Source organism: Gadus morhua, chromosome 6, assembly GCF_902167405.1.
Source record: "Gadus morhua chromosome 6, gadMor3.0, whole genome shotgun sequence".
Lineage (NCBI taxonomy): Eukaryota > Metazoa > Chordata > Actinopteri > Gadiformes > Gadidae > Gadus > Gadus morhua.
In genome coordinates, this window is record NC_044053.1 from 19,752,321 (window position 1) to 19,778,393 (window position 26,073).

The 26,073-nt window shown below is 45.0% G+C and overlaps 2 protein-coding genes across 12 annotated transcripts in view; both read right to left on the reverse strand.

Moving 5' to 3' along the window:
- Window positions 1-824: 824 nt before the first annotated feature.
- On the reverse strand, window positions 825-14,640 carry kansl3 (KAT8 regulatory NSL complex subunit 3). 11 transcript variants are annotated; one of them, XM_030357850.1, is made up of 22 exons: window positions 14,443-14,640; window positions 13,696-13,971; window positions 13,390-13,560; window positions 13,212-13,302; window positions 12,878-13,063; window positions 12,609-12,740; window positions 9,814-9,930; window positions 9,631-9,729; window positions 9,308-9,379; window positions 9,134-9,208; window positions 8,886-9,043; window positions 8,574-8,637; window positions 8,283-8,471; window positions 6,645-6,801; window positions 6,112-6,189; window positions 5,444-5,581; window positions 4,966-5,053; window positions 4,612-4,739; window positions 4,184-4,290; window positions 3,741-3,936; window positions 2,261-2,365; window positions 825-1,623 (listed from the first exon to the last, which is right to left on the reverse strand). In XM_030357850.1, exons 2-22 carry the CDS (start codon window positions 13,908-13,910, stop codon window positions 1,580-1,582), a joined length of 2,610 nt encoding a protein of 869 aa, XP_030213710.1. In that variant the 5' UTR covers window positions 13,911-13,971; window positions 14,443-14,640; the 3' UTR covers window positions 825-1,579. The 11 variants fall into 11 exon arrangements, with proteins under 11 accessions (XP_030213710.1, XP_030213707.1, XP_030213705.1 ...); XM_030357847.1 differs by having other exon boundaries at window positions 825-1,620; window positions 5,402-5,581; XM_030357845.1 differs by having other exon boundaries at window positions 5,402-5,581.
- Window positions 14,641-21,198: 6,558 nt separating this feature from the next.
- LOC115545824 (TOG array regulator of axonemal microtubules protein 1) overlaps window positions 21,199-26,073 on the reverse strand; it is a 28,894-nt gene continuing 24,019 nt past the window's right edge. The window contains exons 16-17 of the mRNA XM_030359268.1: window positions 23,129-23,327; window positions 21,199-23,021 (exon numbers count right to left, since the gene is read on the reverse strand). The gene's annotated coding sequence lies outside the window, so the exon portion shown is untranslated. The remainder of the gene's footprint in view (window positions 23,022-23,128; window positions 23,328-26,073) is intronic.

Sequence of the window (26,073 nt, forward strand, 5' to 3'; positions counted from 1 at the left end):
GCGTAGCACGTTAGCTGCAAACTTTGGTTTTATAACTGCACTAAAACACACCTTTACGGTATAAAACACACCTTTGAGGTCTGCGCTGTGAACACATCGGACCTAGCAAACGGGCACGTTCTGGGAATACATCGTTTGAAAATCAATATAGTGCGGTTGGAGAGCTACATAGGTGGACATATGGATATTAATAGTTCACAAAGTATCTCTCGTCTCCCTCCCTCATCCGCTAATCAAGGCGCGCGAGATGCGCGTGGAGGGAAAGAGCCAAAACAAAAGCGCCCCCTCACGCACGCGGAAATATTCGCACGTGTGCTCTTGAATCCACCCAACACAAACACCCCCCCCACACACACACGCACACGCACGCACATGTGCACACACGCGCGCGCAAACAAGCGCGCACACGCATAAACACACACACATCGTTTAAACACATCGCCTTTTTAGAGAAGCGCCATCTATTGACCAAATATATAACTGTTTTATTTAGTTACGCCTCGTTTCCACATACGTATGTTTTTCGCATCCGTGCTTCCGTAAATGTACGGAAGGAGTCGCTAGTGTTTTACGTACGGACATGAATTTATTTACGGACAAAAGATGGGGGAGCGTATGATAATGGCCGTTTTTAGGAGACCGGTACTTTGGAACATGAGGATCGACATATACAGAGATAAAAACAAAACCAACCAGGCGGGGGCGGGGGTAGGTGACAGATAAGCTCTGACAGATATTAGCTTTCCCAACATACAAAGAAAGTCCAAGTGTTGCAAGAGCTAGGAGGACAGGCGCCCACACAATAAACAAACAGACAAAATATATACTGAGAAACACAAGCGTATTGAAAACACAGCGCTTTATTAGAGGGGGATTTACTTGTAGTTGTTTAGCCTGAATTTCAAAGAGTTAATTATGGAGTTGAGATTTTTCAATGACAAAACAAATATGGGACAGACGTTTTTAAAGGTTCCGTTTTCGAAGGTTCATGCAATCATTTTAGCAATCAATATATAATGAAAAAAACAATTATAAAACAACAAAGAAATCATTCTGCAAAGAAAACAAAAGACTTGAAATTAGCTTTTGTTGTTCACTGTAAACAAATATGAATAAAATGTAGTTATGAATATCTCCAGAGGTTATAAGTGATAGGGGATTATAGATAGATCATTATAAAACCCACAACAGTAAGAAATGAACATAAACTAAAACATGGTTAGTTCCCTATGAACACATAATCCACATTGTCAGACAATAAACAATTCTCTTGCAAAGAGCATAATCCATGATCTCTACAGTTTCTTCTTCTGAAACGAGGGGAGCACATAGCGACATATTGTAATCAAGCCTTCAGCTTTTTGGAGCATAGCAGCAGCATGTAGCAGTGCTCAGTGTTGCCAGACCAACGAGTGGTCTTGGCCTCTTCAGTCTTTCATCCAGATCAGGCCTTGATGCCTGGTCAGATGAGAGGGTGGGTCAGTCAGGGCCCAGGTCAAGGCGGGCGGGGTGGCTCTGCCTCCTAAAGGCCCAACTGTAGGTCACAGCCCCAGGGCAGGTCTCTGAGAGTGAGCTGGTTCTAGCAGCCAGCCAATCGTGGCGAGAAATCCTCGTGCATCACTGCTGCGAAGGACGACATTGAAACACGTTGTGATTTACGAACCCTGGAGCACACAAAGTAATTGTCTGGGAGAAAACCCTTATGGAATCCATTGGGATATGGGCCCTAATTCCAATTAAAATGTGACCTATGGCAATGCTACGGATAGAATTTTTGTATGCATAATTTGGTCATAATAGCCTACATACAGCAACCTGACACAAATGTACAATATATAGAGCTGATATGGCGTTAAAGTATGACAAAAAAGCAACCACTTTGAAAGTATTGGGCTTGTATAATTAAAACCAGACAGAACCATTTAATTTCTAGAGATACCCACCCCCCCCCCCCACACACACACACACATTCCACCTCCCCCTCCCCCTCTTGTGAAAGTGCAGTTGCCATGGCAGTAAACACTTGTAATGGCACCAAGAATCCCTTTTGGTGGTGAAGATAATGATGTGGGCAGTGTGAAGCACAACGTAAAGAATGGACGTTAATGGCAGCAGAAAGAAAAACATAATCACAAATGATCTGGGCTGATATTGAATAATGGCTGAGCTAGTTCAACGATGTCCCCCTTCATAAAAACGTTAGAAATAAATAGAAGACTCCTCAAAGATGTACTTCATGAAGTACCAACACCAAACACACCTTTGGGTCTGGAGTCTTCGCCAGCGTCAGAGCGGCAGGCTGGTTTAATGATCCCACTCTGGGCTGAGATCCTCGCAGGGTCACCATGATAGACGTGGGGGCTTTCTGCCCTACCGACGAGACACAAAGAACAGGCCTCAACACAACCTGGAGAAGATGGACATGCAGCAACAAGGAATACAATATAAAGACACAGCAGTCCTCAACATAACCTGGAGAAGATGGACATGCAGCAACAAGGAGTTCAATATAAAGACACAGCAGTCCTCAACAAAACCTGGAGAAGATGGACTTGCAGCAACAAGGAGTTCAATATAAAGACACAGCAGTCCTCAGCATAACCTGGAGAAGATGAACATGCAGTAACAAGGAGTACAATGTGAAGACACAGCAGTCCTAAACACAACCCGGAGAAGATGGACATGCAGTAACAAGGTTTACAATATAAAGATGCATAGCGCAGTTCTCAACATAATCTGGAGAAGATCGACATACAGTAACAAGCAGTACAATATAAAGACAGCAGTCCTCATCACAACCTGGAGAAGATGGACATGCAGTCCTGGAAAAGCTTGTAACAAGGACATGCAGCAACAAGGAGTACAACAAATATATTATAATTTTGCATTTCATATTTCTCAAGACGGCTGTCATAATGAAGCTCTTGTTTTAGCTCTAAGCAAATTAAATGGTTAAGGCGTTAATGGTCGTGATGGAACACATGACAATGTTCAATAAGCAAGCACAGCATGAAAATGGAGGAACGATTTTAGCACACTCAAATGAAGAAAACATGGATTGGATTTAACTTTTTATTGCAATGATTGGAAGGCTTTGCACCCCACTAGTATCTCAGAGTGAAGCTCTCTCTTATAATGAGAATGTGTGCTTGTTGAACGTGATTTAATGAACAGGATTCCAAATGTAACATGCAGAGGCACACAGAATGAACACATTAAACATAAAGTGGTGAATCTCTCAAGATGGACAGATCTTGGAAAACATTAACAATGTCATTTGGCTCAAATCATTTTGATACTCGGTTTTTGTTACCATCAAAATCGCTGTTTTCTTTTGTCACTATGGTTACAGTTCTCCTAAATCAAATTGGGCTGCTGCTGCACCAACATGTAAGCATTCCACATACAGTCCGCTTCCACTTCACATGATGAGTCAGGAGCTGTCAAACTAAGGTTTGGACATCACATCATATAAGATGTTATGGCTCTTTCCAAACAGAAATATTCAGGAGAAAACAACAACACAAAATACGTCCTGCGTAGCGGGGCTGTGCATCTGTGCAACTGTAAGACGAGAGCATTGGTTACGCTCTCGCAGGGTCGCCATGTGCTCCAATAGCCGACAGCCCCTTCCTGTAGCGGGGCTGACAGGACCACCCTGACCTAGTGTCCCCACCACATGGAGGAATGAACCCTGGGCGCTCAGCGCGGGCGTCTGGGCTTGGCGGTCCGAGACGTACCGGCGCTCTGGCTGTGGCTGATGTGGGCCAGACCGGGCAGACTGCTGGCCAGCTTGGCCAGGCCGCCGTTGGTGAGGAGCTGGTGGATGGCGGTGGTCTTGGACACGCCGCCTGCGGAGGTCACCGGCACAGCTCGCAGCAGAGTGCTGCTGCAGATGGAGCTCAGCACCTGGCCCTGGGTCCTCCCAGACATCACCTGTGGAGCACAGACACCGGATGAGCTGCAGTTGATCACAACGCACCTCTGACCACAGACACAACCACCAGTCGGGGATTCAACTTTATTGACATGGACCTTTATCACGACTCAATTCAGATGGAATAGACGGCAACCCCACTCAACTCCAAGCCCTCAACGAGCAAGCGCCATGAGAAGGAGTTGGAGTCTAACTGGTGCTAGTCCGCCATGTCGTTAACACAGGAGGTGGATGCGTGCGTTGTACCTGGGTGCTGCCTGTGCTTGCGGATGTGGCGGGAGAGCTAGGAGCTTTGGTGACGATCTCCTGTAGACTGAAGCTTAGGCCTTGGAGCAGACTGCTGGCGGACGGCGCTGCACACACAAACAGCATCGGTGACTCCAGTGGCACACATGCACACACACCCGCACAGGAGAGGCAGTACGCACACTGCAAAAGTCACGTTCAAAGGGCAAGGTCGGGGACAGACGGGGACAGATGGCGCAACAGGAACAAATCAATGGCAATGTTTACTAGGCAATGTCGCTGCCATCACACGGTGTGTTCCATGGCTGTTTACAACCTCAGAGGGGACATCAAAGCTCTGGGTAAACAGCGAGGTGGTCCGTGCCGTGTGTAATGATATCGATGGGCGAGCTGAGAGTGATGCACAGGCAGGACGGGACAGCAGATACCTTGGGAGGTAGCAGGAGCCGGCCCCTGGGCTGGTGCGGAGGACAACGACACCATGCAAGACTGCACGCTGCCGAGAGAGCTGGGGCCTGCGGACAGGCCACTAGACACCTCTGAGACACTAGCAGACCTGCAGTGACACACAACCAACCAGTCTCCTCAGGAGCTAGCCCACAGAGCGGCGTCTGGCTACCAGCCGGCTCCCCCACCCCCGAGCCCGCAGCCCGCACCTCATCAACGCTCGTTGGCGAGCACAGGTCGGCCCACCATGAGGGGCGTGGTAAGCGTGTAGGGGTGTCAGTGAAGGTAAGGGGTTACATTGGGTTGGAGGGGGGTGGCAGGGCGGTCGGACCTACCGCTGAGCTGTCAGGAGGCCGGAGAGTTCCTTGGCCCCAGCCACGGTCTGGCCCACCGTCATGGTCACTGGCCTCCCTGAGGCCCCGGCTGTACGTGCAGAGCCGGAAACGGCCATTAAATCAGGAAGTAAACAAGCTGCCCGTAATGGCTTCTGAAGAAGCGCCTCCAGCCAAGCTTCCCTCGGGCCAGCATTCCTTTTTGCTATTAACCCAAATTTAGCTTTTGACTGAAAGGGCAATAAGATTGAATGGGTCTAGGGGGAGGGGTTGGCACAAAGAAATCTGGGATTTCAATACAACAATAATAAATATATACCCAGTCTAGGGCAGCGAGGAGCATTGAAGGAACAACCAAAGGGTCGGCCATGCCCTTTGAAAGTACACAGTGCCCGTGTGCAGCCCTACTGGAGTGCTACAGTGAAGAGCAAGCGTCTACCTTCCTGCGTGGAAGAAGCGAGGGCGCCCCCTGCTGACTCGCCTTGGGATACGATGGTGACCTTGATCTTGGCCTTCTTGGAGCCGCGGCCGGGCGTGGGGCTGGGGGTCTGCCTCCTCTTGCCGTGGGGCCGGAACTCATCCCGGTCCATGCCCTCCGCCTGGTCGCTGGACACGGGCACTGTGGAAGGAGCCGCGTTACTCAAAGAGGGCTGCAGACCAGGAGGATCTTGATATGCTGGAACTTAATGTATGCACTCATTGTTTGTTGTTCGTCCTTGCACTTAAACAGGGAATGGTTTAAGCTAACATTTGTAAGTACTTGGCACTTGGTGCTATGAAAATCCTAACTGTACAGACAGCGATATGTTGTTTCTCTTTCTTCTGACAAATATACTTATTGTAAGTCACTTTGGATAAAAGCGTCTGCTAAATGCCCTAAATGTAAATGTATATGCTGCTGTTTGCCCCTTCTCAGTCCTAGTCATAATGTAACTCAAGCGGGTGAAAAGGTTTCCTAAACTTTACAGTGCTGAACAAACAATCATAAAAATTGCATAATAATAATAACATCATTGTACAAAATAGCTGCCAGTAGGTATGCCGCGTCAAACAAAACGGAGAAAGGGAAATACAGCAATTAAGATATGTCAGTGATGCAGGAAGAAGAAAATGAAGAGAAAAGAGAAAGGAGAGGGGACAGATACTTACCAAAGACACAGGGAGGGGTGCCCGGAGGAAGGTTTTTCCTCACAAGCATGTTTTGTTTCATAAAAGCTGCAAACTGAGCTGGAATGAATTGGAAACAGAGGACGGAAAGAGAGGAGCAGCAGGCAGAAGAGGGATGAGGGAGAGTATTTACAGTTATATTCCAGCCTGACCCTGCTGATGTCATGACTCGGTTATCTAAAACATTGGTCATCTTATAAACAGAATGGAGATTATGAGAAGTATGTATGATTCCTAGGAACACTTCATGGCAGTTGGGGGTTTGTGACTCACAGTTGACAGATTCACACCAGACTGTGTGCATGTGCACGCGTGAGTGCCTGTGTGAGTGTGCATGAGTGTGCGCGCGTGTGTATTTGTGTGCATGTGTGTTTGCGTGTTGGGGGCGAGGGGGGGGCAAGAGTGAGATGGTGCACGTCTGGGCAGAAGGCCCATTGTACGAATGCCCGTAGTACACAAGGGCACTTTTCGCGGCACCTGTTGTGTCCCAGCCTGTGGAAGCCGGCCAGACGTACCTTGAGCCTGCTTGTGTGTGAGCGTGGTGCCGGAGCGCTGCATGTGCGTCTTGAGGAGCTGTGTGGCTGTGATCAGGCTGGACTTCTGAGCTGGAGAGAGGCCTGAGGTTTTGGGCTTGGGGCTGGAGGTGGGACTGCTGCAGATGCTGGAAAGATCCTGAAGGGCACAGCAGCACATTGGTGATCTTTCCAAAACATTTGACCTGCTAGGACACTATGTTCTTCCATTAACAACGTCAATACACAATGTTGTAGCAGATAGCTTGACGACGCTTAGGATGATTATGGTCAACCATCAATCCATCCATCGGTTCAATATCACATGTAGTTTCATGTGGTGATCATTTTTAAAGATTTCCTTCTCGATTTAAATTAGGGCTGCAACAACAAATCCAACTGAAAGCGTTGGCAATGAATTTGGCCATCGATTCGTTGAGTCGCGCGATAAATACGTCACTCGTAGGCGCGGCACTGTTTACAGCCAGCCGCCGGCAGGTTGGTTCATGGTTCATGCACGCCCACAGCGAGCTTTAGTGTGAGCGACCACATTTTGTATTTTGGTCATATCTTAACACTGGACTGTAGGCCTGTATAAAAGTGTTGTACCTTTACTGTCTTTGGGTTAAAAAAACTCCTTCAACTCAGATTCCGTCTAGTCCAACCAAAAACTGTCAGCTGCTGCTGCTACAGACGGTGTGCAGACGGGCTCGGAGTCGGCACCGCGTGCATCAACAGTCATTCATAGCAGCGGTAGTAATCAAACAACCAGATGGTGTAGAAAGTCCCGTCAGTTAAAAATAGTAATCCTGTTTTTAAATCCATGTTAAAATCGGCAGGATATAGAGCTAGTTAGCTTAAAAAAAAGTAGCAAATAGTGTCAAATGGGACGTGTTCAGGTCGGCTCAGTAATATGATTGATGTGTTGAAATTGAGATTTTGGCGAAAACTAAAATAGATAGTAAAGATGGAATTATGACCTGTTTAACGTCCTATCTTGAGCTATGATCATCTTATCAGCAATTAAAGCAATAATACAAGTTCTATTTCAACAAATAATAGAAAAGTATCAATATTGGTATCAATAAAGACTTGGATCGTTAAGGAGTCTCGAAAATGGTATCAATATCAATAAAAATGAACGATCTCCTGTCATCTGAGAGAAATTAAGATGATTTAATCTATTTTTAACAGTTAGTATTTACTGGTTAAAGATGTTATCGGTTAACCGGTTAACCATGGACATCCCTTATATACCGTTTATTTATAAATGTATATCATACATTGTAGGTTTTTCTTGTGTTATCCCAGTTATGTTTTTTTTAATCTTTTTATCATTTAATATTACTTTTAATAGTTCCGGGACGTTGGAGCAATAACCTTGTGTTTTTACACTTCAGTCTGCACTGCAAATTTGAAGTAATGTTCAGCTTTGAATAAAGATGCGGCAATTACTAATGTTAATTATTTTATCAGATCCATCGATTAATTGAAAAAATTATCGACCGATTAATCGATTATTAAGATAATCGTCAGTTGCAGCCCTAATTTAAACCAATGAAAGACTGAGCTGAACACTTTCTCCATGTGACGCGACACTTGGTGTCCAGTGTCGCGTCAAGCAGCAAACTGAGGACTGACCTCCGAGCCTGAGGGGGAGATGGGGAGCCTCATGGCCGGCGACGAGGGCCGGCCCCGCTCCAGGTCGAAGGGCAGCTCTCTCCGGGGCCTCCTCTTCTTCTCCGTGTCCAGGTCCCTCAGCTCCCCTGAGCCGTGGCTGTGGCTCTCTGCCCGGGTCAGCACCACAGACAGGAAGTCCGCTATCTCGTCCTACACACCGCCAACAGTACAACGTGGCGTCAGCAAGGCTATGTCTATTGAACATGAAAGAAAAAGGTCTGCGGCAGCTGAAGAGGGACAGGTCTGTGGTACCTGCAGGCAGCGATCCACCATGGTCTGAGTGAGTCCCTCCGTTTTCATTTTGGTTGAGTTGATCCTTGAAGGGGAAAACACAACATCAATACTATTGCTATTTTGTTTTACCAACAACACCAATACTACTACTACTATCACCACCGCCACCACCCGAATGACCTGACTGTAGTGAAGAGTACAGTAGATAGGGATCCACCAGCATCCACCATGAAATCATCACACCATGACTTTGTCACACGTCACACCGTGACACCATGACGTGGTAAAATATGCGGTGAAGCGGTGGCGTGCACGGCACTGAAGACACACCTGAGGTAGTCGTCAGCCCCTCCCACCACCACCATGCTGTTGTCGGCCCTCAGCCTCTCCCTGAACTCCTCCATGGCCTCCGTGCTGCACTGCAGGGCGTTCTGCCCCACCACAAACAGCACCGGCGTATTCATGTCCAGCAGCGTGTCGTCCACATCCTGCCCGCCCAGGGACACAGCAAACATTAGCTTAGGAGAGACCGCCATACACGACAGAGTATTGACCCGACTTCATCGGTGAGAGCTCACCCCTCTTGGTCCATTGACAGTTAGAAGGGGAAAGCCCAGACACACCACAGCCGTCAGATACTCCATCAGCGAGACCTGCCGTTGGAAAGGGGAAAAGTCAAACACTGCATCACAGGAAGGAATATAAAAGTGTGAATGTAATCATTGTGCAACAGTGGGTAAAAGAGCACTCACATGACAGGCAATAAGAGCTCCTACATTCCACCCCACCAGGACAATGGGTTTGAGAGGGAAATGGCTGTGAACCTGCATTGAAAACAGTATAAACACTTTGTTCACTTGTAGTGTTGTGGGATTTATGATTGAAAAAAATAAATAAACATATTCAAAAGCATCAAAGGAGGGTAAGCTTTGCTGTTGATTAAGAAAACAAATTATTGAAAGCTTGGACTAAGACAAAAGTTAATATCCTAAACCACTAGAAGAGACAGTTGCGCCACACACCAAAATCGGTTGTGAACTATAAACAAGCCAAGAAAAAAGCAAAAACGGCATACCTCCATGACTTTTGCCCTCACGGTCCCCAACATGTGCTCCAGACATTGATTAATCCCAACATTTGATCCACTGTTTACATGGGTGTTCACTGGAATGACCTAAAAAAATAAAATAAAAGTTAAGCACACCATGAGAAAACAAAAACAACAGGGTGGCTGAAGTACGCAGACTTTGCCACTGACCTTTCCGAGACAAGAGAGCTGAGATTGCCAGAACCTCATTCTCCGGGAGGTGGAAAGGGCAGGGTTGGTGGGGCCTGAGGGGGCGATCAGGATGAGGGGGGAGCCAGGGAGCTTGCTCTGAAACAGACACAAAAACAGACCTCTGTGCTTTACAAACTGTTCTTGTTTTTGTGCAACAGAGTAGGGCTTGGCGATATAACGGTAGTAAGATTTATACCGGTATATTTTTTAAAGAGATATGTAGTTGAGACAATATCGCCATACCGGTATATCATATATTATTTTGATGTTGCCTTGCGAGCGCTATTTTATAAGGCTGACCGCTGCTCTGTGAGCCTACAAGCCATGTTCAGCTGCTCAATCCCGCCCTTTACATGTATGTAGTGTTCTCCCACCCACATTACGCATCACAACAAACTTTGAACAAAAACATGGCGGATACGGTGGTAGAGAGTACGGCACCCGTAAAAGGGACATGGGGTAAAATAAATGTTTTTAACGTTTCTCGTGAGCAGGAGAAAGTATCAGGGGTCTCATGTATAACCGTTGCGTACGCACAAAACTGGGCTGAAATTGGCGTACGTGACTTTCCACGCCACGGCTGTGATCTATAAAAAAACAACTTGACGGGAGAATGTGCGCAGCCCTAAGCAAACTCTGACCCATGCGTACGCATGGTTTAGAGGAAAAGGCGAATTGGCGACACAGATGGTGTGGAGGTGAACTGAAGTCAGACAGAAGAATTGAGTGACAAGAACGATTATGTTTTATCATCGCCCTTCATAAATTTAAATTCAACCCGTATCATGCGTTAAATCTATGTAATCAGAATAATTTAAGTCAAATGCGTTATTTCTCAGTTATAACTCCAGAAACATCTCCTTAGAATAGAAATAAAAAAAATTCTCTATATTTAATCCCATCACTCCATACTGTCCACCGACGGCTCGACTGCATGGAATAAAGCATCTGTCCAACATGTGTCAATAACATCATATTTTTATGCGACACTGTAAACACATAATCAAATGTTAATTAAATCCCAAGTGTGGAAAACCAAGCCACACACCTCATCACAAACCTTGTCCGTTACTCTTGATGCTTTTCATGACAAATCTGGCATTAAAAAGGGGTTATGTTCAAGAACATTTTACGTGGGTGATTACAAACTGATTATTCAAGGTGTTCTCAGTCAGTCTTATTACCGTAACCCTATAAATACAGCGGTGAGCGCCGTGGTAATGCTGCACCATATGGCACTTCTGCAGACCATGCAAATGGCAGGATTCGGAGGGAGAGGGTCTTTAGGGACCATAACGATTTATTGGTAGGCTACATAAAAATATGTACCTTTATGTCAGACAACTTCTTTTTTAATTCTGGATTCTGGGACTGTGCGCTCCGTGCTACTGACAGAGTTCACTGCTGCAGCAACATGTTGCCACTCACTCTGCTTTTTGTTGTTTGCGATCACAATCCCGTGACCGCCGAACAAAACTACTTTTCGGGGCTCCATCTCACCCACAAGTGTCTCCACTTCAACCTCCGTGAAATTTCGCTTTTTTGCTTTTCTCAGTACTTCTGCCATTTTTTCAGACAAGACATAATACTTGCATCTGAGTCTGTTATATATGCAGATCGATTCATGAGGTCATTTGCATTGACCATTTATGGTTAAAAAGGGGCTTATACAGGGCGGAACGTGAAGCTGATTCAGCTGCGCACACTTGTAGGCACTCTGTGATTTATAAATCAAAGATTGAGTACGGTGTGCGTACGCAGGGTTTTATAAGTCTGAATCTTTTTTGTCGCACGCAAAACTTGGCTTTTGGGCGTACGTACACTTTTAGTAACGATCCCACGCACAGTTTTATAAAAAGACCCCTGGTGTGCACGAGAAAGTATCTAGTGAGCACGAGAAAGTATCTCGTGCGCACGGAAAGTATCTGGTGGGCATATTACTGGCAGTGTGTGTGTGTGTGTGTGTGTGTGTGTGTCAGTTTAGTGAAGTAATGATCGAATCGGTTGTGTGTAAGAATATAATACCCAGCAAGAATCGGTGGCTGCTTCATTCCGACCATATTCCGACCTATAAGCAGACCCACTGCCGGTCAAAGTGAAGGGTGTTGCCCCCGAGAGATCATCGGCCCTGGAGGGAACGTCTCCCCTGTGCTCCTCGGTCTGGGAGCCGACAGCGGGAAAGGTGTAACACTAACCATCTCGTAGTTTGAGGCGGAGTGCAAAAAAGTATACGTGCTCCAATAGTGCAAGATAAAAATAAAGCACATTAATTACAATGATTTAATCTTGTGTGATTTATCGTAGGCACGGGCACACGCAAGCTAAAATCATTCAAATTAAAGAAGAGGCTTTCAAGGAAAACCAAGGATTTTTTGCCTCTAATGACGTCTTTGGTATCACTCCGCAAATAGTCCGGCAATTTGTCAACCCCAGCGTCTTCGGTTGCTAAGCGACGTCAACGTCTTTGGCAGACTGTTTCTCTGCTGATCAACATTACGAATGCTGGTTACAAATACATTTTAAAAAGACACACCATGAAGTAATTTTTTTGTTTATTTTTTCCTAAACCTAAATAAATGGTTGATGGTGAATACTTGTGGCGTGGAGTTAAAACTACACACTTTACCCGTTTTGTTCAAAATATCGTTATAATATCGTATATCGCCATTCAAACAAAAAATATCGAGATATGAGTTTTGGTCCATATCGCCAGCCCTACAAAAAAGTAAACACAGACTGAAGCACCAAAAAGGAAAGGGAAGAAGGAAACAAACCGGTTTGTTATGGGACAGAACCCCCACAGCGGGGTCCCAGGGACGTTTCAGTAACAGCGAGAGGGCCTCAGCACCAGCCGCTCCGCTCTTGGCAGAGGACGTCTGCAGCATCCTGTCAATCAGGGATGGCAGCTGGCCAGAGCGGGAGAAAACGATGAAAGCAATAAGACTTTGCCCAAACACTACACATGAAGCTTTCTCATCCGAGTAATAGCAACTATTAATAAGTCATTAATACTGTGCAGTGGATATAGATCAAGTAAAACTACCTTGCTTTTGAGGGTCTGGAGGACATCCAGATAGGCAGCGAGCATGGCGAGGCTCAATGACTCGATCAAGGTAGTGTGCAACCACTGAGTCAGCTTCGTATCCCAGTTGACACTAGCAAGCGCATGACGCACTTTCCTGGCACACTTATCCACAGCAATCCTACGCAAGACTGGTTCATTGCAGGCCTGCAGCCAGGGCAAGAAGATTAGTGATAAGAAGACTCTTATTATGGATACAATGTCACATGTGAAAAAGAATGACCTTAAACCAACTGTGGCCTTTTGTACAAAGTGATGAGGCAATAGTGGCAGGTGTCTTTACTAATTAACTCACATTTTCGTTGGCGAGCCGGGCTAGGCGTTCGGTCTGCAGCGCTTTAAGCAGTTTATTGAACAACTTGTTCTGCACCAAGGACCACCCAGTTCTGAAACGGAAAGAAGATGGATCACTAAAACACCAGGTCAAAAGGGATGGACTAGATAGTAAATAGTGTACTGCAAGTGCTTCCTACTTGTTGACATGGTCCTCCCAGTCGTCGGGGGGCGGGGGATTATCAGCAATGGTTCGAGCAAATAAGACGTGTCTCTCGCATTCCTTCATCACACTCCGGGCTTTCTGGTTATCATACAGGGGGATGGGTGTGGGAGTGACCGTCTCAATATCCAGCACCGCATCCGACTCTCTAAGGAGAAAGATTAAATTACAAATCGTTGACGGCCAGAGGATCATTCAATGATGAAACGGAGACAGGGTTACAGGACAGCTGTGGTCGACGTATCGGTTTAAATAACCAGAAGAAGTTAACCGTTTTACTCACGATGGGCCATCGGGCTGCCGACGACGATCGGTGACGAACAGTGCTCTGGTGGGCCGGGCGCTGCTGGCGTCTGGATGTGCGTTCCAGGGTTTGGCGTAGCTGTGGTCCAGGAACACCAGGTCCAGCTCTCGCTCATGACCTGACAGCTGGAAGAGCAACGATGTGCCCATTTTTCTGGTCGATGTCTGGAAGTCTTTGTCCCCACAGCGGTGCATTCTCTCTGGGGTCACTGAGGACCCTAGCAAGGATGATCAGTCTGTTAGGATCCACGCCGTGCTGGAGAAGGGACATAGTAAGAGCCAGTGCATTTCCAGTCTTACACCCCAGGCTGTGACACACCTCCAACCCTCTTCCATTTAAAAGGGGAATAGATTACACATGATGATTAATGCACAGCTTCCCCCCTACAAGATCAAACTAAATAACAGTTCTGAATACAGTAAACCGCATGGACTGTATCAGTTTAGTAAACAGAGAGGGGTGACTGTTCTACTGATCTACCTAGCCATGCGTGTGCAGAGGCTTGGAGGCTCGTACGTGAACTACGTTGACTTCACGGACGTGTATAACGTAACGTTACTGACTGTGTAACGCTTGAGAACACTTGGTACGTGTTACACGGTACATGGACGCTGTGACACACGTGACGTTATTGTTAAACAGGATCCTCTCGCCTAGCATTAGCAACAAGCTAGCTAACGTCACTTAGCGTAGAGCACTGCACTTGACAAGGCAACCCGAGCTCACCGTTTAACTTTGTTCAGCCATGCTTTATCAGTCGTGGAGCATAAGGCCGTAGTCAGACAAACGGAAGTATAAAACTAGACTACGTTGCGTAAATAATAAAAACAAGGCAAAAATAAACGCGCGTAATGATTACGCTAGTTTTCCTTTGTTGTATGCCGAGTTGCCAGATTCTTCAGTAAACCCCCGTTCTAAGGGCAAATACCGAAATACAGCCTTCACGGAAAACTTTGTAAGCAAACCTGGCAACCAGTTTGAAGGCGTGGCTGCGTCACATGGTGCTTTTCTGCGTTGCGTCAGATCTTTAAATTGTATCTACCCTAGTATTTGTATTTCTTTTTCATATTTAATTACTATGAAACTTCAACTATAATTCAACTTGTTATAAAATCTGCGAGGGTTGACATTTCATGTCACCTCAATTACATGCCCAGGGTATAAAACACGCACATACACAACGCCGCAATATAATCAATGACATTTTTAGTAGCCTATCTTACATCATAATTATATGTGTATAATTACGAATATACAAATAACAATGATGTGCCATATGGTTCAAACACTTTCTTTTTTATCACTACCACACAGTCATCGGGACTCGAGTTTGCGAATTTGATGTTAAGGCAAGAGCCTCGATCATTTTACTGAACCATGTAATATTATTGTGTTACGCCTCTTGTTTTCATAAACTTGTTTCTGCATCAGGACACCCGACTTAAGGTTAGATCTGCTCCTGTCTACTCTGAACTAGGCTGGGACAGGGGGACTCTGACTAGGACTGAAACTCGGACACGGACTACACGGGACTGGGTTCTGTATTGGCTGTTTTGTTAACGTTATTTGATTAAAGAAAAATGGCCATATGCCGTCAGAGGGTAAAAAGAGGGTTCTAACTTTAGAAGCTCAATTTTTAAATACTAAATATATAAAATGAATGCATGTTTAATCTACATTGACAATGGTATGCTCAATGCTTTGGGAGAAACGGGCTCTCAAAGTGTTCAGCTGTTCAACTGAAGGAAAATTGTGTCGACCACTTAGGTTAATACTAGAGCTGTCAGTTAAACGCGTTATTAACGGCGTTAACGCAAACCAATTTTAGCGGCGTTAAAAATGATCGCGCGATTAACGCAATTGTTTTATTTAAAAAAAATAAAAACTTTTTTTTTTTTTTTTGGCTCAAAACATAGAAGCAGTAGCCTGACTGCTATGTTCTCTCTATGTACTCTATGTGTCTACATTTGTTAAAAGCAGTCGTTTAATTGCACTATAGGCTCTTTTTTTGTATCGTCCTGTTTTGATCAGTATATGCCAATGTTGTTATCAATAAAAAATCATTTGCACAAGGCAAGCCGATGCACTTCACCATGTTGATAAGATAATTAAAATGAGAAGAATTATGGGACAAAAAAATCAAGGGATATTTAGCATAGAAAAATAATTTGCGATTAAACGCCATTAATCGTGAGTTAACTATGACATTAATGCGATTAATCACGATTAAATATTTTAATCGCTTGACAGCTCTAGTTAATACCTAACGTTATGTTTTCCATGAGGAACATTAACGCTAAAATATGAACGCTAATCCTTATGAAAGCAGTATGAGTACTAGATTAGGTCGGTTTATTTAAGTAATTATCTTAACCACCGTTCATTCCCCATGTTTCACTATCATTATCACAGTGAGTGATAGTAACAATATAGTTTCTCTTCCCTCTTAGTTCCCTTCGGTCTGTGAATTAGTTGTATTCAAAGTTTACTAATCTTAAACTAAGAGTGCACTTTTATAAACGTAAAGTTGGGCCAATTTAATCCAAATAAGTATTGAAATAGAACACGTAGGCCTATTATAAGCAGGGGTGTAGCCCCATACTCTATGTGTCTATGTGGGCCCCCTTCCTCTCATCGAGGACCCGACGCAGTCTATTCATAATATTGTAATGACCACGGAAGAGGCAGTGAATGAAGTATTGATTAGACAGAGATTTATTGGATAGGCCTACCTAATAAACCGTTGGAACACACAAGACCGGTAACCGTAGCAAAGCCGGTAAACAAACCCTGAGAAGCCCAATCCCTATGAGAGCTCCCCGCGCTACGGCCATCCGGAGGCGCACAGAGCTTTTGGCCGTGATATTATATATACAATTATATTATATTATATACTATTATATATAGAGCTCCGGGAGTCGCAAACTGCAACAATCTACTCTGTCATGTACTCTGTCAAAAGACAGAGTACATAGCTTCCTTACTTGAGTAAAAGTACAGATACCCCTTGCTAAATTTTACTCAAGTACAAGTAAAAGTACTACAGTCAGATGTCTACTTAAGTAAAAGTACTGAAGTACTTGTTTTTAAAAGTACTTGAGTATCAAGAGTACAAGAGTATGTTTTCTAAATATTGCATTACTACTGCCACAGTGCTTACATTTATGTATAGAAACGTCCTACATGGAGTTATGAAAAATGTTAACACCTTGGAGAATGTAAAAGGAATTGAAAGTAAAATCAAGTAATTTTCATCTTTTTACCATGGCAATACACAATAGTATACAGTATAACAGTATACTCAAGAACATAAAAACAATTGCTCAGCTTACATAAATATGCAATATCAGAAAAGAAAATTCAGCTAACAATTCTATGTATGTGTGAGTTTCTCCGTTTTTTTATCAATCAAATCAACAATCGTCTCTCATCTAATTCTGACCATGGAGTTGGCTTTGGCGGAAAGCAAAGGTGATTGCTGATAGGCTGAAGGCTGTCCTAATCAGTTTGAGAGGGATTCACGTTTGAGAGGGAAACAACAAATTGAGGGTTTCCGTGATTTTTCTTTTCTCCTTTTATTTTTCAGAAGGAGTAACGGGTACTCACGGTTATGGATAGAAATGTAACGGAGTAAAGAGTACAATATTTCATACTCTCAAATGTACTTGAGTAAAGTCATGAGTACTCCCAAAAAATGATACTCGAGTAAAGTACAGATCCCTCAAAATTGTACTTAAGTACTGTACTCAAGTAAATGTACTCCGTTACTGTCCGGCTCTGCTGTTACGTTACACATGTCACTCAGTGGCCACGCTGTTGAACGCTGATTGGCTGTCATCACGCGAAATTCGCGTCAAAGTTGAATTATTTAAACGAACTTTGCCACAAATCCTCGTGAACGCGCTCGCCTGTGCAGGGCGAAACGGGTTTCACTCGCGAAAAAATGTGCACGATACGTGTCTCTACGTTTACTTTGTATGGGATCTTGTCGCCCCGTCGCGTTTGGTGTGAAAGCACAGTCACGCGTAGGCGCGTAAAAAGTTCACATTTTTTCACTTTGCACGTTGGTGCGTTTACGTGTGTCATTACGTGCGTATGCCGCGTCTAACGCTCATAACGTGCCGCTTTAACGCGTGTAACGCGTCTACGCGCCTACACCAATGGTTCCCTATGCAAAAATGCAGATTTTCAACGCCAACGCGAGTGCAGTGTGGCCTTACCTAACGCGTGCAGTGTGGCCGTACCTAATGGTGCGGCCACACCAACCGCGTTACTCGCGTTGGACAACGCGAGTAACGCGCCTAACCTGACGCTTGACCAGTGTGTGGTGGTTCAACGCTTCCAACGCGTCAACGCGCCAACGCAGCTAGATGAGTCCATGTCCATGCAAGTGAACGGAGCGTTCCCTCTTCGTCATAACTATCAAACCAAACATCCTTCACATTCACTGAGCGAACATTATGAAAGTAAAATGCACATTTCTCGCTAAAAATGTTTCCATAAACGCATTTAATGGCGTAACTATGTAACTATTTCCACCCAGAATAAAGAAAAATGTCGGCCGTGGCTGCGCTGGAGTCCGAGGTAGGAAACCCAAACGCCGCCGTGTTTGGGTGATAGAGTTTAGATCAGGTTAGATTAAATAATCTCGGATATAAATAACAATAATCGGGTTAAATAACTTCACATGGTGTGTCTGGTGTGTTTCCAGCATTCGCAGTGTTGATCAGCAGAGAAGCAGTCCGCCAAGACGTTGAGGTTGCTTAGCAACCAGAGACTCTGTCCATGCAAGTGAACGGAGCGTTCCCTCTTCGTCATAACTATCAAACCAAACATCCTTCACATTCACCGAGCGAACATTATGAAAGTAAAATGCACATTTCTCGCTAGAAATGTTTCCATAAACGCATTTAATGGCGTAACTATGTTACTATTTCCACCCAGAAAAAAGAAAGATGTCGGCCGTATGCTTCTGTGCAAGCTCACTACTCTCTGCCAGTGACGTCGGGTCAAGCTCCACGCTGATTGGCTACCGCGGCTAAGCGTCACGCGTTGGAGCGTTGAAAGTTCAATTTTCTGAACTCCGGGCGTTGGTGCGTTGGGCGCGTTACTGCGTTTACGTGCGTAATTACGTGCAACTGCCGCGCCTAACGCCCCCAACGCAACGCTTCAACGCTTCAACGCGTGTACCGCGCCTAAACCAATGGTTCCCTATGCAAAAATGCCGATTTTCAACGCCCCTAACGCGAGCAACGCGGTTGGTGTGGCCGTACCAGGCTACTTTTTAGCGTGATGCTGTTGCGGCTCTCAGCTGTGCTAGAGCGTTCATAGTTGCTAGGGAAACCAACTGACGTCGCTGCCCGGTGCAGCAGTGTGAACTGCCAAGCTTTTAGAACGTCGCAGCCCATCTCGTCGCAAGGAGTCGCAAGTTGCAAGTCGTTTTGAGGCGAATCTTTGGTCTGAACTGGGCTTAAGGGCAGAGCTTGGCGACAGGTCAGTCCCATCAATTCGCAAATGCATTATTGACATTCAGCTCACTTGTTGCCATCAAAACAAAAGCGCGCAACAGACTGGAGGTGCACAACGACTTAAGGTACGGCCACACCAACCGCGTTGCTCGCGTTAGGGGCGTTGAATATCGGCATTTTTGCATAGGGAACCATTGGTCTAGGCGCGGTACACGCGTTGAAGCGTTGAAGCGTTGCGTTGGGGGCGTTATTAGGCGCGGCAGTTGCACGTAATTACGCACGTAAACGCAGTAACGCGCCCAACGCACCAACGCCCGGAGTTCAGAAAATCGAACTTTCAACGCTCCAACGCGTGACGCTTAGCCGCGGTAGCCAATCAGCGTGGAGCTTGACCCGACGTCACTGGCAGAGAGTAGTGAGCTTGCACAGAAGCATACGGCCGACATCTTTCTTTATTCTGGGTGGAAATAGTAACATAGTTACGCCATTAAATGCGTTTATGGAAACATTTCTAGCGAGAAATGTGCATTTTACTTTCATAATGTTCGCTCGGTGAATGTGAAGGATGTTTGGTTTGATAGTTATGACGAAGAGGGAACGCTCCGTTCACTTGCATGGACAGAGTGTCTGGTTGCTAAGCAACCTCAACGTCTTGGCGGACTGCTTCTCTGCTGATCAACACTGCGAATGCTGGAAACACAGCAGACACACCATGTGAAGTTATTTAACCCGATTATTGTTATTTATATCCGAGATTATTTAATCTAACCCGATCTAAACTCTATCACCCAAACACGGCGGCGTTTGGGTTTCCTACCTCGGACTCCAGCGCAGCCACGGCCAACATTTTTCTTTATTCTGGGTGGAAATAGTTACATAGTTACGCCATTAAATGCGTTTATGGAAACATTTTTAGCGAGAAATGTGCATTTTACTTTCATAATGTTCGCTCAGTGAATGTGAAGGATGTTTGGTTTGATTATGACGAAGAGGGAACGCTCCGTTCACTTGCATGGACATGGAATCATCTAGCTGCGTTGGCGCGTTGACGCGTTGGAAGCGCTGAACCACCACACACTGGTCAAGCGTCAGGTTAGGCGCGTTATTAAGCCTTTGCTGTCATATTACACCTGACATTCCAGCCATGGCTGTGTTGTATGTAAGCCCAAGGTTCACGTTAAGGAATGTAGGCCTATTAACACCATGCACTGTAAGCTACGAAAATAACACATTTATTAAATAAAGGCACAAAAAAGTAGAAATGTATGGTTATGGGGGGGGGAGATTGGGAAAGGTTGGGAACCACTGCTCTATCCCAAACATTTGTCATAATCGCAGTCTCCTATTTATCAAGTTGAGCGTTTGCGAAATTGCGCACACTTGTGGACCAACTAAATTCCAACAGATTGGCGAGGGGGAGTGTAAGTGGTCATCTTTGTTAGGCTTTCAGTAGAAAAGGATCCAATTGCAGACAGAAGGCTTTCTCTGAGTTTATTTCAAGCAAGGCACAGGTAACATACAGGCACGATCCGACAGAAACTGATGGGCACACTGAGCTTAAATACCCACAAACCAATCAACACACATTAGCAACAGGTGTGTTCACAAAGAGGCAGCAATTCAAATCAAGACAGGATTAGCAGGGTGGAGTCAAAAGTACATGGCAATCCAAAACAAACAGAAAAGCACATGACACCACCAACTGTCCTACAAAATGTAAATAAAGCACATGTTGCCGATCCCTACAATCTTTATTTATTTACTATTATTATTACCATTGTTATTTTTGTGAAATTAATATTCATAAAGGAGTAATGTATGGACTTTCAAAATGTTCAAGTGAATAATATAAAAAAATCACGATTTATTTATTTAAGGCTTGTTTCATGTGGTGCCCCCCCACTGGTTTTCAATGGTTGATGCCCCTGGGCATGGGCCCAAGTGCCCATATGGATAATCCGGCCCTGTGTAGATCACACAACTTCCATAAAAAATCCATAACAATGCAAGTTAATCAGTTTAAACATTTATTATATATGAATACATTAATGAGAATAACACTAATGTCTAATTCATTTTCCAAAGCTTAGTAACAAGAGATAACCTAGAGCAGTGCTCCCCCACCTTTTGTCTTGTACCCCTTGAGCCGTGTGGCCGTGCCAGAAGTACCCCTGATTCATGCATATCGAGGATTCTTCTCAATTTGTTCTAGTGAACTCATATTTTAAGCATTCAACACTACGGATTACACTTATTTTGAGTGAAAATATTATTTTCAGATTCAGTTTCAGTTTCAACTCCTTTAATCAGTATCTTGAGTTAATGAGACACTTGAGCTGCTTTGTCTTCACTAAGCTTTGATCATTCTGGAGGCAGTGTGGCTCAAGCTCTCACCAGTCCTTTCTCCACATTCAGCCTGCTCTGCTTGGTCTTGATGAGAGTCAAAGCTGAGAACGTCAATTCACACATAAGTAGATCCAAAAGGCCAAAGGTCATGCAGTGCACGTTTTCCCAGCTCAATGACCTTTCCGTATGTGCCATCTTTAGCCCATGGTCAGAGGACAAATCCATCAGATTTGCCTGCGATTTAGCAGGAAGCGTGCTGCTTTCATTCCCACTTTATGGGTTCCTTACCCAATCCAGACTTTGCCTCAATATAAGGGAACTGGTTGAAATCATTGTCAAATTGGACCGATCTACCTTCATCAGTGGTACCAAGATAGGCATCAAGCGTGGGAAACATCCTCACATATCCCCTCCCATAGTTTGACTTTCCTAATGAAAGTTATATAACTAAAGCAATGTTTATCTCTCCTAAATTAAAATAAAATATGTTTGTCCTTAATTTCTCAAATACCGACAGCAACAACTGGGTACGTCGAGCTGATCCATGCTGTAATAATTCCGTTTAATACCGGGTTACAGTCACCAGCCCTAGAAGAGGGACAGGGCCGGGGAATGAAAAAAAAAAAAACAGGCAGAGTGCGGGGCCCGAGGGGCCGATGGGCATATGAATTTCAGAAGGGCATCAAGGCCAGACAGAGGGGCCACGACGGCCAGGCCGAGTGTGAAATACGTGACTTGAGACTTGAAGCTCTACTTGAACTCGCAGGAAATGACTTGTGAGCCTCTCTGCTATCCCAGCATGTACTGTATATATTTGGGAAGAAAAAAGACAGATTGTGTCTCAACCATCATTGAATTACTGTATGACTTGGTGTTGAGTACCGATCGATTAGATTGGTACTCTTTTTCCCGGGGGAATAAAACAAACAAAGTGAATTTAAAGTAAATATGCAGACAAGCTATTGCCAACCTCAAATTCTGTTCTGATGTTGCTTGTCATGTAGATGTCCTGCTTCTCCCTCTCCTGTAGAATTGTTACCCTGAATTGTCTCCACCTGTTTAAATTACTTAATTTGTTCACCTGTGTTTCCCTTTTCGATTTAAGTTGGCCCTTTCATGTTTTTTTTCTCAGATGGTCTGTAGGTAGGAGCCTCTGGAAGCGCCTGTCCTGTTACCACGCCTGACATTTCTGGTTCTCGGGTCTGTTTATATTCTCCCAGTTTCCTGGTCGTATTTATCCCTTTTTTTTATCAGCTGTTTTTTGTTCCAGTTTTTCTCTGCCAGTACAGGGAACTATTGTTTTAGTAACTGGCGAACAGAGTGGCAATGGGTCCTGCTCCAGAACTCTTGCAACATGAACACTCTGGTGCGCCCAGAATGTTCCTGGCAAAGAACCTCAACATGTTTGTTTCCATGTTGGATTTGATGATTTAGTCAGAGACCCGCAAATTCATTGTCCTCAGTCGCCGATGCTCTGCCTGCATTATAGACCTGCATCATGATATTAGTAGTAATTAAAACCAGAATCATGTCTGAAATATCATATAAAAAAAACAGAACCAGCAGCTAGCACAAGTGGCTGTCAGTGGGTTCCTCACCGCGTCTGTATAGTGGCCTTGAATCTGAAGGGTGCAAAAATCGACCTCTACCTCCAAGCACGGAGCGATCTTGACATCCAGCCGCCCACATTGACTCCAGAAATTGAAGTATTATCTTGGCCACTCAAGGATGGTGTCATAGCTGTGGTTACGTTCAGGGGCGTTTCTGCATCATTTTATAGTGGAAATATTTTTTTTTCTGTGAAGGAAAAGACAACATTCAGGTTCCTAAAGAAACAACTATTATGGAATATAATGCAGTAAGGCTCTCAGGCATCCTGGATTTTTCAAAACTTTCTGCAAATTGAAAACATATCACATGTTTTGGGTATTTCTTTTTTAGGAATCATGACTCAGCACCAGTGTTAACTATTTATGACACTTAACATTGGTAATGAAATGACAGCCGGCATTGGAATCGAAAGGGGCAGCAGCTAGCTAGTTAGCTAAATTGTAACTTAAGGCAAAAGTTGGAAACAAATCATGTTAGCATTCATCCTTAGACACTTGACACAATCAGTCATCAATATTGGCATGCTATTTAGCCTCATAGATTGGCCTATTTACAGACCACAAAAAACGGATATATTTTCTTCAATGCAAGTTCATAAATTCATGGCTTAAAATCTTGAGCAGTAGAACAGAAATTCCTAGCAGTAAGCTACGCAAGAGTCCTAACAAATGGGGGCATGTGCGACGTGTGGATATAGCACAGGCTCTGCATGCAGCAAAAAATAAAAAATAAAAAATAAATAATATATATATTTTTTCTTTTTTTAACAAAAAAGATTCGGGGCTAATCAAATTAGATCCGGGGCTTTAGCCCCGAATAAAACAGCCTAGTGACGCCACTGGTTGCGTTACAGGCTGCCACTGGATTGTAACAATGACTCCTTAAGCAGCAAGCGGTATCTTTAACAACAGAGTCAACACAGCCATAGGTGCAGTAATCCCAGAATAGACTCAATAACAACTAAACAAGAACAAGAGCAGTACTAGCAGAGTTTCTCATGGAAAATGTGCAGCAAAACAGAATGTGATCAGGATGGTATCCAGGCTAGCGATGGGCTACCCATGTTGAGTAATCTAGTGGTTAGTCAGCAAGTCAATGCTATGATACTTGTGGCCATTTCATTATAATGAAATGACACAACTTCTATAAACTTTATGTGAAAAAAGCCTTAATACATTAACTTCAGTGAACATGAGTTCAACTACCATGATAGTTCAAGATGTCAAACGACTTATTTTGCTTTGTTTCGATTTAGCAAACCCTAGCAGCAGAAATGACATTATGCCTTTAACTTTGCTGTGGCGAATAGTTGACTTCTGTAGACAAGGAACCCATCCACATACAAAGGTCTCCCTGTGCAATGAAGTACACAAACAACGTATTGTAGTGCTCTGCCATAACAAGGATGGATTAATCCACACTGCTCTGAAATCATACCTTTGAGCAAATCTTCACCTGGACAGATGGAGAACGGTCTCCTCTGTTGCCTTCCATCTCTCATTACCTCCCAATCCTCTTGGTATCATGGCAAACACATTCAGAAGGCATCTTCTCTTCTGAAGCCGAACACCAACAACATCAACAACAAACATATGCCAAAGGATTCTCATTCATCAATGTTCGATAGGGTTACATTTTAAATTGTTTTAGGAGCCGGCCCTTTCAGCCAAGGTTGATGTCCTGCATTCCGTACTCCCCCTTAAACAACACTTTGGCAGGTTTCAGCAGTGTTCCTGCTTCTTTGGCAGCTGTGAGTACATTTTCTATCAAGATCTTTAACAAGGATTCAACTACATTGTGGGTGAAGTTAACCTTGTCTGCCCAATGTGAAATGGAATTTGACTAAGGGTCTCATCTCATCTCATCATCTCATCTTCATCCGCTTATCCGGGGTCGGGTCGCGGGGGGAGCAGCTCAAGCAGGGGGCCCCAGACTTCCCTTTCCCGGGCCACATTGACCAGCTCTGACGGGGGGATCCCGAGGCGTTCCCAGGCCAGTGTTGAGATATAATCTCTCCACCTAGTCCTGGGTCTTCCCCGAGGTCTCCTCCCCACTGGACGTGCCTGAAACACCTCCCAAGGGAGGCGCCCAGTGGGCATCCTTACCAGATGCCCGAACCACCTCAGCTGACTCCTTTCTAAGTAAAGGAGCAGCGGCTCTAATCCGAGTTCCTCACGGATGGCTGAGCTTCTCACCCTAAGGGAGACGCAAGCCACCCTTCTGAGAAAACTCATCTCGGCCGCTTGTACCCGCGATCTGGTCCTTTCGGTCATCACCCAACCCTCATGACCATAGGTGAGGATAGGAACGAAGATCGACCGGTAGATCGAGAGCTTTGCCTTGCGGCTCAGCTCTCTTTTCGTAACAATGATGCGGTAAAGCGAACGCAATACCGCCCCCGCTGCTCAGATTCTCCGGCCAATCTCACGCTCCATCGTACCCTCACTCGCGAACAAGACCCCGAGGTACTTGAACTCCTTCACTTGGGCTAAGGACTCATTTCCTGCCCGGAGTAAGCAATCCACCGGTTTCATTCTAAGAGTCATGGCCTCAGATTTAGCGGTGCTGATCCTCATCCCAGCCGCTTCACACTCGGCCGCCAGCCGATCCAGTGAGTGCTGAAGGTCACAGGCCGATGATCCAATGCAGATTTTTGCAGATGATGAACACACATCATCACATCATCTGCAAAAAGCAGTGACGAGATCCTCAGACCACCGAACTGCAACCCCTCCCCACCACGACTACGCCTCGATATCCTTTCCATGTATATCACAAACAGGATTGGTGACAAGGCGCAGCCCTGGCGGAGACCAGCACCCACTGAGAACGAAACTGACTGGCTGCCAAGGACGCAGCTCTCGCTTTGGGAGTACAGAGATTGGATGGCCCTGAGGAGAGACCCCCTTACCCCATACTCCCGCAGCACCTC